This window comes from Tachyglossus aculeatus, chromosome 9 (assembly GCF_015852505.1).
Source record: "Tachyglossus aculeatus isolate mTacAcu1 chromosome 9, mTacAcu1.pri, whole genome shotgun sequence".
In the NCBI taxonomy this organism is placed as follows: domain Eukaryota; kingdom Metazoa; phylum Chordata; class Mammalia; order Monotremata; family Tachyglossidae; genus Tachyglossus; species Tachyglossus aculeatus.
This window is the reverse complement of record NC_052074.1, coordinates 24,764,867-24,778,203: the sequence shown is the minus strand read 5'-3', so window position 1 is coordinate 24,778,203 and position 13,337 is coordinate 24,764,867. Positions and strand designations below refer to the sequence as shown.

The following is a 13,337-nucleotide window of genomic DNA, read 5'->3' as shown; positions in this document are numbered from 1 at the left end:
TGGACTAAGCACTTGGGAAGTCCAAGTTGGCAACATCTAGAGAGAGCGACACCCTTCCTCACAGAGACGCGCGCTCATTCGTCCATTCATTCATTCAATCAATCAATCAATCGTATTTATTGAGCGCTTACTATGTGCAGAGCACTGTACTAAGCGCTTGGGAAGTACAAACTGGCAACATGTAGAGACGGTCCCTACCCAACAGTGGGCTCACAGTCTAAAAGGGGGAGACGGAGAACAAAACCAAACATACTAACAGAATAAAATAAATAGAACAGATATGTACAAGTAAAATAAATAAATATAAATAAATAAATATCATTAATAATAATAATGATAGCATTTATTAAGCGCTTACTATGCGCAAAGCGCTGTTCTAAGCGCTGGGGAGGTTGCAACGTGATCAGGTTGTCCCATGGGGGGCTCACAAAACTTTGATCCCCATTTTATTATCGTCAATCGTATTTATTGAGCGCTTACTGTGTGCAGAGCACTGTACTAAGCGCTTGGGAAGTACAAATTGCCAACATATAGAGACAGTCCCTACCCAACAGTGGGCTCACAGTCTAAATGCTGATGAGGCAACTGAGGCACAGAGAAGTGAAGTGGCTTCCCCAAAGTCACACAGCTGACAGGTGGCAGAGGTGGGATTCGAACCCACGACCTCAGGCTCCCAAGCCCACACTGTTTTCCACTGAGCCACGCTGCTCCTCAGTGGGCTCACTCATTCATTCATTTAATCGTATTTACTGAGCGTTTACTGTGTGCAGAGCACATTCATTCATTTCATTCATTTGTACTTCCCAAGCGCTTAGTACAGTGCTCTGCACATAGTAAGCGCTCAATAAATACGATTGATGATGATGATGATGATTCAATCGTATTGATTGAGCGCTTCTTGTGTGCAGAGCACTGGACTAAGCGCTTGGGAAGCACAACTTGGCAACATAGAGAGATGGTCCCTACCCAACAGTGGACTCACTCATTCATTCAGTCGTACTTATTGAGCGCTTCCTGTGTGCAGAGCACTGTACTAAGCGCTTGGGAAGGACAAGTTGGCAACATATAGAGACGGTCCCTACCCAACAGTGGGCTCACTCATTAATTAATTAATTCATTCATTCAATCGCATTGATTGAGCGCTTCCTGTGTGCAGAGCACTGGACTAAGCACTTGGGAAGTCCAAGCTGGCAACATCTAGAGACGGTCCCTACCCAACGGCGGGCTCACATTCTAGAAGTGGGAGACAGACAACAAAAGAAAACACATTAACAAAAGAAAATAAATAGAATAAGTATGTACAAATAAAATAAATAAATATAGAGAGTAATAAATACGTACAAACATATATACATACAACATCTAGGGACGGTCCCGACCCCACAGTGGGCTCACAGTCTAGAAGGGGGAGACAGACAGCAAAACAAAACATATTAACAAAATAAAATAAATAGAATAGTAAATATGTACAAGTAAAATAGAGTAATAAATCTGTCCAAACATATATACAGGTGCTGTGGGGAGGGGAAGGAGGGGGCTCAGTCTGGGGGTGAAATGGGGATGAAGACTGTGAGCCCCACGTGGGATACTCTGATCACCTTGTATTATGCCTCCCCCAGCGCTTAGAACAGTGCTTGGCACATAGTAAGCGCTTAATAATAATAATAGCATTTATTAAGCGCTTACTATGTGCCAAGCACTGTTCTAAGCGCTGGGGAGGTTACAAGGTGATCAGGTTGTCCCACAGGGGGCCCACAGGCTTCATCCCCATTTGACAGATGAGGGAACTGAAGCCCAGAGAAGTGAAGTGACTTGCCCAAAGTCACCCAGCTGACAATTGGCGGAGCCGGGGTTTGAACCCATGACCTTTGACTCCATCATCATCATCATCATCACCAATCGTATTTATTGAGCGCTTACTATGTGCAGAGCACTGTATTAAGCGCTTGGGAAGTACAAGCTGGCAACATCTAGAGACAGTCCCTACCCAACAGTGGGCTCACAGTCTAAAAGGGGGAGACAGAGAACAAAACCGAACATACTAACAAAATAAAATAAATAGAATAGATATGTACAAATAAAATAAATAAATAGAGCAAAAAATATGTACAAACATATATATATATATATATATATATATATACATATATACTCCAAAGCCCGGGCTCTTTCCACTCAGCCACGCTGCTTCTCTAAACAAATGTCATCATTATTTATTTATTACACTATAACGACAGACACATTCTCCGCCCACGATGAGCTGACACTCTAGAAGGAGAGACAGACATAAACATAATACTAGCAGTGGTATTTGTTAAGCGCTTTTTATGTGCCAGGCACTGTAATAATAATAGTAAATAGTATTTGTTAAGCGCTTACTATGGCCCAGGCACTGTACTAAGCACTGGGGTGGATATAAGCCAATTGGGTTGGACACAATTTCTGTCCCGCGTGGGGCTTCCCATCTCAATCCCCATTTTACAGGCCCAGAGAAGTGAAATGACTTCCCCAAGGTCACATAACAGACATGTGGCAGAGCCGGGATTAGACTTCTAGACTGTGAGCCCACTGTGGGGTAGGGACCGTCTCTATATGTTGCCAACTTGTACTTCCCAAGCCCTTAGTACAGTGCTCCGCACACAGTAAGCGCTCAACAAATACGACTGCATGAATGAATAAATGAATGAATGACCTTCTCGTTCCCCGGCCCACGCTCTATTCACTACACCATGCTGCCTCTCTAATATACATAAATAAGAAAACAACAGATATATGCACCATACGTGCTGTGGGGCTGGGAGGGAGGATGAGGGGAGTAAGTTAGTTCCTGAAACGTGACCCAACAGCCGCTTTTTACGAAAATTTGCTCAGAATTGTCAAGGTGAGTAAAAGGTCTATACTGATGTATGCACTCTGAATCCGATGGATTCCGTGACGGGGCAGTCGATTTTTACTCCACCCGACGTAAAATGGGCATGTCAACCCCCAGCACTCGTACCTTGTATCTACCCCAGCACTTAGTACAGTGCCTGGCACGTAGTGAACGCTTAAAATATACCACAGGGTCCCTGGCTCTCAAGGGGCTCACCATCTAAGAACAAAGGGGGAAAGGGGGCTGGTGGACAAATAAGGAGAAAAAGAAAACAGTAAGAACATCAAATCAACATCAAAGATGAGGGTGGGGATAAATACAAAAACAGCACAAAATAAAAGCCCTGAGGTACTGGGGCTAGAAGAGGAAGCTTCTCTTGACTCACGGCCACAGTAACTGCCATTATTACTGCAGCCTTCTCAACAGTCTTCATTTTGTTGAGGCGGCCTGCTGTCACGGCTTCATTCCTTCCCACCAGAATGCTGCAAGGCAGGTCGGGCTGAGGATCCCCAGATCGGCTCCCCAGGAGATCGGGAGGCCGAGGCACGATCCCCTCACCTCTCCAACTCCCTTTCACCCCTACCAACATTTTCTCATCCTTCCTAATATTCTCTTAAGAGATCCCCCACGTTGCTTCAAAATTCATCCCTCCATCTGTGGGTCCGACGCCATTCCCTCTCACCTTCTAAAATCACTTGATCCCACGTTGTTTCCCTCTTTAACCACCATCTTTAAACTCTCACTTTCCGATGGCTCCCTTGCCTCTGTCGTCGTACATGCTCACATCTATCCTACACTAAAAAAACTCCTCTTTGGATCCCACTGCACCCTCCAGCTGTTATCCCATCTCCGTTTCCATTCCTGTCCAAACTCCTCAAAAGGGTTGTAAATGCACACTGCTGCCACTTCCTCGCCTCCAATTCCCTTTTTGATCTACCTCACTTGGGTTTCTGCCCCCCTCACTTGTCTGATTACACCCTCCAAGGTCAACGATGACCTCTTCACCAAATCTATCCTAGACCCCCACGACCACTCAGCCACCTCTGACGCCACGGACTCCCTTCTACTGGGAACGCTAGCCAAAGGTGGCTTCATGCCTATATCCATTTCTATCCCTCCTCGGAATTTTTGAATTTAGGTTTGGTCCCGGATCCACCCCTTCCTCACCAACCAAACTGTCACCACCCTGATCCCAACCACTCATCATATCCCAGCTTGACTATGTATCACAGGCCTCCCTGCCTCCAGCATCCCCAATTCTACACTGCTGTGCTGATCAGATCATCTTACCAAAATGTCAATCTACACATCTATCCTCAAAAAACCTTCAGTAGTTCCTTATTCATCTCTGCAGGAAGCCGAAACTGCTGACCACTGGATTTAAAGGACTCCATCAGCTCTCTTCCTCCTATCAACTTTCTTCTCCCACTACACATTAGCTTGAATTTTGCTCTTCTCAAGCTCACCTTGTCATTGTGCCTCCTCTTCGACTCTCCCGTCTCGGATCCTTTCCCGCATCCTTCTCCTTGGCTGGAATTCTCTCCTGCTTCCAATCTGCCAGGCCACGGCTCTCTCCATCTTCAAAGCCCTTCTGAAATCGCACGTTTTCCATGACGTTCCCAGATTATTTTTTCTGCTTTTGAGGTCATACTCTCCAAACTCAGTACTTTCGTGCCTATTTTAACCACATACATCTTTCCCTTCTTCCTCTTATCTGTAAATTATTTTCTGCCTCTCTCCAAAGGATTGGACTCTCCCAAAACATTTACTTAATACAGCACCAGTAGTACTGGTGCTTAGAACAGCGCTTGGCACATAGCGCTTAACAAATATTATTATAATTATTATTATTATCATTGTTACTGCACAATAGCAGCTCAATACTACTGATTAACTAGCTGCAGTGGCTCCTAAACCTAATAGTTTGTGGACTGGATAGGCAGGAAAAGTGCTTACCAACTCTGTGGCATTGTACTCTCCAAAACGCTTAGTACAGTGCTCTACACACAGTAAACGCTCAGGAAGTTTGATTGATGAGGAGAGTAAACGGAAGAAGCACGGAGGTGGCAGAGTTAGGAATTGGGCAGCTTGGAGCTCACACAGTTAAGTGTTCTGGGATGCTAGGTATACCGCTCTGCAGCCAACTTCCGAAGAGGAGTATGGAGTATGAAAAAGAGCACGGGCTTTGGAGTCAGAGGTCATGGGTTCAAATCCCAGCTCCACCAATTGTCAGCTGTGTGACTTTGGGCAAGTCACTTCACTTCTCTGGGCCTCAGATCCCTCATCTGGAAAATGGGGATTAAGACTGTGAGCCCCCCGTGGGACAACCTGATCACTTTGTAACCTTCCCAGTGCTTAGAACAGTGCTTTGCACACAGTAAGCGCTTAATAAATGCCATCATTATTATTATTAGAGTACCATTATGGCCTCGTGGAAAGAGCACGGGCCTGGAACCTGGGTTCTGATACTGGCTCCACCCCATCTGCCGTATGACCCTGGGCAAGTCCCTTCACCTCTCTGTGCCTCAGTTCCCTCATCTGTCAAACGGGGATGGAGACTGTGAGCCCCATGGGGGACAGGGACTGTGTCCAACCCAGAGCCCAAGGACTGTCTCTATACGTTGCCAACTTGTACTTCCCAAGCGCTTAGTACAGTGCTCTGCACACAGTACGCGCTCAATAAATACAAATGAATGAATTAGCCTGTGGCTACCCCAGGGTTGGGTACAGGGGCTTAACTTGAAAGTTTAAAAAACCCTTTCCTTCTGGCCCAGACCATTTTTCTGCCTCTCAGAGACGGCCAGGCCTGCCCACCGCCTTCCTGGGAGGAGCAGGGCCTGCTTTCCGCATCTCATCATCATCATCAATCGTATTTATTGAGCACTTACTATGTGCACAGCACTGTACTAAGCGCTTGGGAAGGACAAATTGTTAACATATAGAGACAGTCCCCACCCAACAGTAGGCTCACAGTCTAAAAGAGTCTCCTCCTCAGACAGCGTGGCTCAGTGGGAAGAGCCCGGGCTTTGGAGTCAGAGGTCATGGGTTCAAATCCCGGCCCCGCCAACTGTCCAGCTGTGTAACTTTGGGCAAAGTCACCTCACTTCTCTGGGCCTCAGTCCCCTCACCTGGAAAATGGGGATGAAGCCCGTGAGGCCCCCCCCAGTGGGACAACCTGATCACCTTGTAAGCTCCCCATCGCTTAGAACAGTGCTTGGCACATAGTAAGCGCCTAATGAACGCCATTAGTAGTATTATTAATATTAATTAGTAGCTTCCTCAGAGGCTGGAGGGGTTGGCAGTTGGGGGCCTAGTCGCAGGCCCGAGGAGCGCGTTGACGTCACCGACGCCAGGCCACGCCCCCTAGCGTGGTTTCCACGGCAACCGCCCCCCCGAAAGGTCAGATGACCCGTCTGACGTAGCGTCGCCGGCGCCAGGTCCCGCCCCCTGGCGTGGTTTCCACGGCAACCGCCCCCCCCCGAAAGGTCAGGTGACCCGCCTGACGTGACGTCACCGGCGCCCCTAGCGTGGTTTCCACGCAACCCCCCCTGGGGGTGGTCAGCTGACCCGTGTGGCGTGACGTCACCGGCGTCGAGTGCGCAGCCGCGGTGACGACGAGCCATGCTGCGGCGCGGAATGGGGTGGCCAGCGCTCTTCGGGGTCAAAGGTCACTGCGCCTTCTCCAGCCTTCCTCCTCCTCCTCCTCCTCCTCCTCGGAAGTTGCCAGCGTGGGCCCGGGGCCTTTCTCCCCTGCAGAGACTCAGCCAAATGCTCCAAGAAGCCCAAGAACCGTGCTCCCCCTTGCAATGTGCTCCCCAAACCCTCCACGAGGTCCCAGAGGCCTCGGGGCCTGTACGGGAGTTGGCCTTTTCCTCCTCCAGGGATGTCCCCTTTCGGGTTGGGGATTTAGTTTTAGTATCGAGCCACGGAAGGCAAACGACTTTTAGAAAAATAATGAAGCTAAAAGATGCCGGGCAGTTGTCTAGTAACTGGGGGACGATACGGCACCGGGACGTTTTGGGGAAGTGTCCTGGACAAATGTTTTCGAGTTCCACCGGTTACCACTTTATGTTAAGGAGGCCAGCACTGGAAGACTATGTCTTACTAATGAAAAGGGGGCCTAATATTTCATATCCAAAGGTTGGTACGATTGACACCTTCTCAGAGAATATTAAGGCAGAAAAAAGTGGCATTTGCGTTTGAAAGACGTCCAGTGATGGCGATAAACATTTGAGTGAAACACGATGAAAATATGATTTGAGTTTAGGTCTTTTTCATGAATGGAAAGTGATCTACCCCAGCGCTTGGATAGTAAGCGCTTAATAAATACCATCATCATCATTCCTTCTCCCTCTCCCGTCATCACCCCAGTTAAGCGGTTTAGAGCTGCTAGTGCCAAGTTGGAGGTTAGGACTTGATTATTGTCATTTACTTAAAACTGAGATGAGTATGTGTGTGGATATATATATATATACATAAATACCATCATCATCATTCCTTCTCCCTCTCCCGTCATCACCCCAGTTAAGCGGTTTAGAGCTGCTAGTGCCAAGTTGGAGGTTAGGACTTGATTATTGTCATTTACTTAAAACTGAGATGAGTATGTGTGTGTATATATATATATATATATATACATACACACACGTATGTATAATTTGTATGTATATATATAATGGTATTTAAGTGCTTACTATTTTCCAGACATTGTACTAAATGCAGGGGTAGATCCAAGCTAATCAGGTTGGATACAGTCATAATCCCCATTTTACATATGTGACTGAGGAACAGAGAAGTTAAGTGATTTGCCCAAGGTCACACAGCAGACAGGTGGCAGAGCCAGGATTAGAGCCCAGGTCCTCTGACTTCCAGCCTGTGTTCTTTCCACCAGGCCATGCTGCTTCTCTATATTGAGTGCATACACGCTAGTAAACATTTTATCATTAGCTTTAAAGTGTTAAACCTGGAAGAACACGTGCTACAAATTCTGAACTCAAGCATCATTAATACCAACAGCAATTGAACCTTATGTGGGACTGACTTTGATCATCCTATATATACCCCAGCACTTACCGCAGTATTTGGCACACAGTAAGCTCCTAAATGCCACTTTACTATTGTTGTTGTTCTTTGTTACTGTTCAAAGTGGAGAAGCTGGGCTTCAAATACAAATTCGAGAAGGGGTGAGGAAGGCAAGGCGGGAGGTAATTGAATTCCTTCAAGTGATGGGGCTTTTAGATCCTTAGACGGTCAGGATGACATATCAGTGGATTTTATATATTGTTGTGCCACTATTTAGAAGCCGGGGTTTGTCTGAACAACTGATTCATTTTCTTAGGAGCCAATAATCCAGCCCCTTCTGTTCATTCTTCTACTGCATCTCTCCAGAGGATCATCAGGGTAAAGAAAAAGGTTTAGTTCCATTTTAGTGCCTGCTATCAGCTCCAGGGGCGAAAAGAAAAACCCCTAGCTTAATAGAAGTTATAGGATTGCCTGATGGCAGTGGAATCTGGCTCTCTGTAAATTGCATTTTTATACCAACCAATTAGTCGTTTTTCACGACTAATTTTCACGAAGCAGCGTGGCTCAGTGGAAAGAGCCCGGGCTTTGGAGCCAGAGGTCATGGGTTCGAACCCCGGCTCCACCACGTGTCTGCTGTGTGACCTTGGGCAAGTCACTTAACTTCTCGGAGCCTCAGTTACCTCATCTGTAAAATGGCGATGATAACTGTGAGCCCCATGTGGGACAACCTGATCACCTTGTATCCCCCCAGCGCTTAGAACAGTGCTTTGCACATAGTAAGCGCTTAACAAATGCCATCATTATTATTATTATTATTATTATTTTCGGGTACCACTATTCTGTCAAGGATAATTGAGATGAGACTGTATATCATTCTTAGGATGTGAATATGATGGTAATGATGATGGATGTCCACCAAGGAGATGCTGTTTTGGAAGTTGGTTCTGGTTCTGGAGGAATGAGTTTGTTTTTGTCAAAAGCAGGTAAAAAATCTGGAGTGAAACAGGTTGGGTTTAAAAGATCTGAAAAGAAATGGGTTGGGCTTAGAAAATGCTTCCTTACAGGGCAAGAAAGGTAATATAGCAGATTTACATGTGTGGCTGTGGCACAGTTGGTTCCCAAAAACTGTCATAAAATGAAATGTCATAGCAACCAATTTTCTCATAAGAAAAATGTTAATCTGATAAATGGGCTTTTGATTCCTGAAACAAGGTCAGAGAGTCTATTTTTTCCCAAATTATCTAAAATTAGGTACTCAGTCATTTAAAGGCGACTTAACATGGTTACATTATTTAGAGTCAGAAAGGTTCCACAATAGTGTAGCCAACTTTTACTTTATTGAAAATAAAATGATATGCTTGACTCTCTCTCTTCCTCTCCCTTCCCTTCTCCACATTCATCTCATCTCTAGATTCTCAGACATTTTGGCATCTTCCATGGTGCAAGCCTCTAGATAGCTCTGCTAGAGTAGTCTCATCTGAGTGACTGTTCGTTTTGGGGCAAGTCCCAAATGCCCAGAAGGAAATATGGATAGTGGGGGGAGTTTGGAGAAAACAAAGGCAGGAAAGGCTGTGAGGGGAATAGAGGGGTGGGAAGCCTTTATTATTCCCATTTTGAGGTTCAAGTAGAAGCTTTCAGGGGGCTAATATTTAGTTTAACAGTTCAGTAAGAGATGTGTGAAGCCCCTCGAAACAACTTTTTTCTGTTAAAAATTAGCTGCCATTATTTTTGCCATCCTGTTAACACCAGGAAATGTAGTAAATTGCATTCTCTTTATCTTAGTTGGAGCACAAGGAAGAGTTATGAGTTTTGAAGTAAGAAAAGACCACCATGAAATAGCCAAAAGGAATTATAAGAACTGGTGTAATGCTTGGAAAATAAGTCATTCAGAAGAGTGGCCGGAAAATGTGGATTTCATTCATAAAGATATTGCCACAGCGGTTCAGGATTTAAAGTCTAAAACATTTGATGCCGTAAGTCTTCTAAAATTCTGTCTTTTGTCTAATATTAAGGTAAATGCACGATGGTTAAGGTGTCTCTGAATGAGCCCAAGGGCCCAATTCAGGGTGCCAGAGCACTCTTTTCGAACAACCATCAATAGAATTTATTAAGCACTTTCTGTTATCAATCAATCAATCAATCGTATTTATTGAGCGCTTACTGGGTGCAGAGCACTGTACTAAGCACTTGGGAAGTACAAGTTGGCAACATATAAAGTCCCTACCCAACAGTGGACTCACAGTCTAGAAGGGGGAGACAGAGAACAAAACCAAACATATTAACAAAATAAAATAGAATAGATATGTACAAATAGAGTAATAAATATGTACAAACATATATACATATATACAGGTGCTGTGGGGAAGGGAAGGAGGTAAGACGGGGGATGGAGAGGGGGACGAGGGAAGTGTAGTTCTCCCTTACAACTCCCTTACCACCTCCATTCATTCAATCATATTTATAATAATAATAATAGTTATGATATAAGACCTAGCCTGGCTTAATTCCGGGTGCCTCACCATTGCTTTGGAAGTGACCAAAAACATGCTTGCACAGTTTGAAAGCGCATTTGCATCCAGTTTTGAATTGGAGCCAAGCACCTCTGGTTTATTTCCACTACTACGCTTCCCTCTCCTCCCCTCACAGGAAAGGAGATTGGGAGAAAGATGGGGTTGAAGAATTCTCTAAATTGTTAATGGAAGGGATTCACCCTAGTCTGGGGAAAGGGTAGGGTGGCTGTGGGTCCAGTTTCGTGGAGAGCAGTCTGGTTTTCACTAGATGGACCCCACTGGGTATCTTTTTGTCCATTCCACATTTATTTATCTTATTTTTAAGCACCTATCTTCCCCCTGCCTTTGGTGCCTGCTGTTGACTTCCACGTGCCCTTTTCCAGAGGAGCCCGGGAGGGGAATACCCTGGCAAGTTGGGTGGCTGGGGTCCTGCTGGAGAAAAACTTTAGGTTTTCACGTGATGTCCCCGTTTTTGCTATGTGCCTGGCATAATGTGTGTGATGTCATGTGTGCCTGGGTGTCCAGTATTTGCAAATTCCATCCCTAGTCCCTGAAGGCCAGAGGTATAAAAAAAAAAAGGTGGCATATATGAAGAGGGCAGGGATTGGGTCTCCCCTACCTATTGTACTTTCCCAAGTGCTTAGTACAGTGCTTTGCACGAAGTAGGAACTCAAATGCAGCTGGCTGACTGATGCTGGACATGTGTTTCTCTTTAGAAGAGAAAAAAGTTAATTTAAAGTGAGTTCCAATGAGGAAAAAAGAGTCTGTATTTCACATGAAGGGGAGACTTTAAAATCATAGGAGCCATCATTTTCTTTTACCCCTGTGGCTAATGGTTTCAGTCATCAATATGTTTGAGTGCATAATGTAAACTAAAAGACTTCGATCTTATATGTTTCATGTGAATTTTTATTGCCAAAGGCCATTTAATGTCAACTTTTTATAAAGGATAGCCAAAGAAAAATAACTATGAGATCAAGATGATTATAATCAAGATATGTGCTTTTTAAATAAATTAAAATACTAGGCTTATTGACAATTGCAGGATGCTAAATTAACAGAAATATTATAAATACTATGTTAAAAGAAAACCTAAGTGTTTAAACAAAAGATAGCCACAATAGCTTTTCCAAAATCAATTATTTCCATTTTTGCTGGCATGGAAAAAAAATGTATGCTTTTGTCATTACTGAAGAGCATCCTTTCTTTGTTCTGCAGGTAGCTCTCGATATGCTAAATCCACAGGTTGCCTTACCTATTGTGTACCAAAGTCTTAAACAGGGTGGTGTATGTACCATATATTTAGCAAAGTAAGTATTGAGTGTAAAATTCACATTGTCCCTTCATTTAAATATCATTTACCACATAGTCATGTTAAATTATGATTGAGGGGGATGTATCTACTATTGTTTAACTTTTCAGTTTTTGAACATATGCAATTCCTGTTTTAGTTTTGTACAGCATTTACTACTTGGTTTTCAGTGTTATGTTTAAGTAAGGTTCTGATATATTTTACAAAGAGTTAATATGCTTTGAAAGTCACTAAGATTTCTCTGTTTATTTTAAATTTCTCTGAATAGTATCACACAAATTATTGAGCTGCTGAATGGAATAAGTATCTGCAACCTTGCCCTCTCTTGTGAAAAAATCACAGAGGTTACCCTTAGAGACTGGTTGGTGTGCCCAGCCAAAAAGAAAGACGGTACTTTTGTTCAAGGAGTGCAACCTAATATGAATCTAGATTCAGAGTTACATACTCATGAGGATAATGAAGATGAAGAAAGAGAGGAAGAGCAGGTACAAGCAGAAGACAATGGTAAGAATGAGTTGCTTTCTACGGGTGTTTTGCAGTAGTAACTGGAAACTGAATTTCTAAATCTGGGCAGTTTACTCTTTTGAAAGTCGTATTCCTAGCTTACCTAGTTCCTTCTAAAAATCCTTGTTCAGTTAGCGCCTTTATGATGTAACTAATTCCCTTTCATTCTTAAGAGAAATGACTTCTAAATGCTTTTTTCTTGGCATGAATAGTGCTACTGTTTGAGACAATGAGGGTTTTTAATGAACATTATTTAAATTACTTTTGCAGGTCCTTAGTAAAGGAGGTGGAAAAACTTGAAGTAATAAGGGCTCCCTTTCGGCCAGAAATTAAGGAGGCCGATTTGCCAAGAGCCAACAGTATATTTATGAAGTTGTCAACTTCAGAAAGTTGATTTTGAAAAACACCTGTGGGTAGGTGTAGCTCAGTCCTAAAGACATAAATTCCTTGAGAGCAGGGATAGTGTCTTCTACCTGAGTATCCTTTGCTCATTGTAGGCTCTCGTTATATATGATTAATCGACAAACTACCAATCTTTTGGCTTATTTTGTGTTTACAGGTTGGTAGGTGAGGACATACTTAACAGCGAACAGGTGATGGTTTTAACAAGTTAGTTATTTAAGATAAGATGGCGTGTACAAAACCAAAATCTAGTTTTGTAGCCATATTGAGTATTAAGGGTTAAAATAAGTCTAAAAATAAAAACGTAACCTATCGGAATGCAGCAAATATGCTGGCACTTTAGCAGCTGTAACTATATTGTGTTTTTGGTATGTAACCAGTAAACTCTATTTTGCTCTAATCCAGGAGAAACACTCTCTGATAGTCCATATGGTGCAGTTCCCTACATTGCTAGACCTTTACACTGGCAATGTGGTCACACAGGTGAGTAAATGTAGAGAAAAAGTTGTTACATTCTATAATTTTAAGTGTTTTTAAGACATATTTGAATGAGATTTGAACTAATTGTCTATTCTAACTGAACACAGTTTCTCATTATAACATTACTTTTTCTTATTTTATACTAGCTTTTCTCATCAAGTTACGGAAGTTTAAACCAGCACATACATCAAGTACTTCAGATGACAGCAACTAGATTGAGAAAAGTAAAGTTTGACTA

The 13,337-nt window shown here is 43.6% G+C and overlaps 1 protein-coding gene across 3 annotated transcripts; it reads left to right on the top strand.

Annotated features, from left to right (window-relative positions):
* The first annotated feature begins 6,493 nt into the window (after positions 1-6,493).
* On the top strand, positions 6,494-13,335 carry TRMT61B (tRNA methyltransferase 61B). 3 transcript variants are annotated; one of them, XM_038751794.1, is made up of 7 exons: positions 6,494-7,012; positions 8,772-8,874; positions 9,674-9,864; positions 11,620-11,711; positions 11,982-12,217; positions 13,025-13,102; positions 13,246-13,335. In XM_038751794.1, the coding sequence occupies exons 1-7, from the start codon at positions 6,494-6,496 to the stop codon at positions 13,311-13,313; spliced, it is 1,287 nt and encodes a 428-aa protein (XP_038607722.1). In that variant the 3' UTR covers positions 13,314-13,335. The 3 variants fall into 3 exon arrangements, with proteins under 3 accessions (XP_038607722.1, XP_038607723.1, XP_038607724.1); XM_038751795.1 differs by lacking the exon at positions 13,246-13,335 and adding an exon at positions 12,777-12,810 and having other exon boundaries at positions 13,025-13,070; XM_038751796.1 differs by lacking the exons at positions 13,025-13,102; positions 13,246-13,335 and adding an exon at positions 12,488-12,551.
* Positions 13,336-13,337: the final 2 nt, after the last annotated feature.

Coding starts and splice junctions, on each gene's coding strand:
- TRMT61B (XM_038751794.1), top strand. CDS start 6,494: ATGCTGCGGCGCGGAATGGGGTGGCCAGCGCTCTTCGGGGTCAAAGGT. Junction 7,013..8,771: donor CTAATATTTCATATCCAAAG/GTTGGTACGATT, acceptor TATCATTCTTAG/GATGTGAATATGATGGTAAT. Junction 11,712..11,981: donor TGTACCATATATTTAGCAAA/GTAAGTATTGAG, acceptor TTCTCTGAATAG/TATCACACAAATTATTGAGC.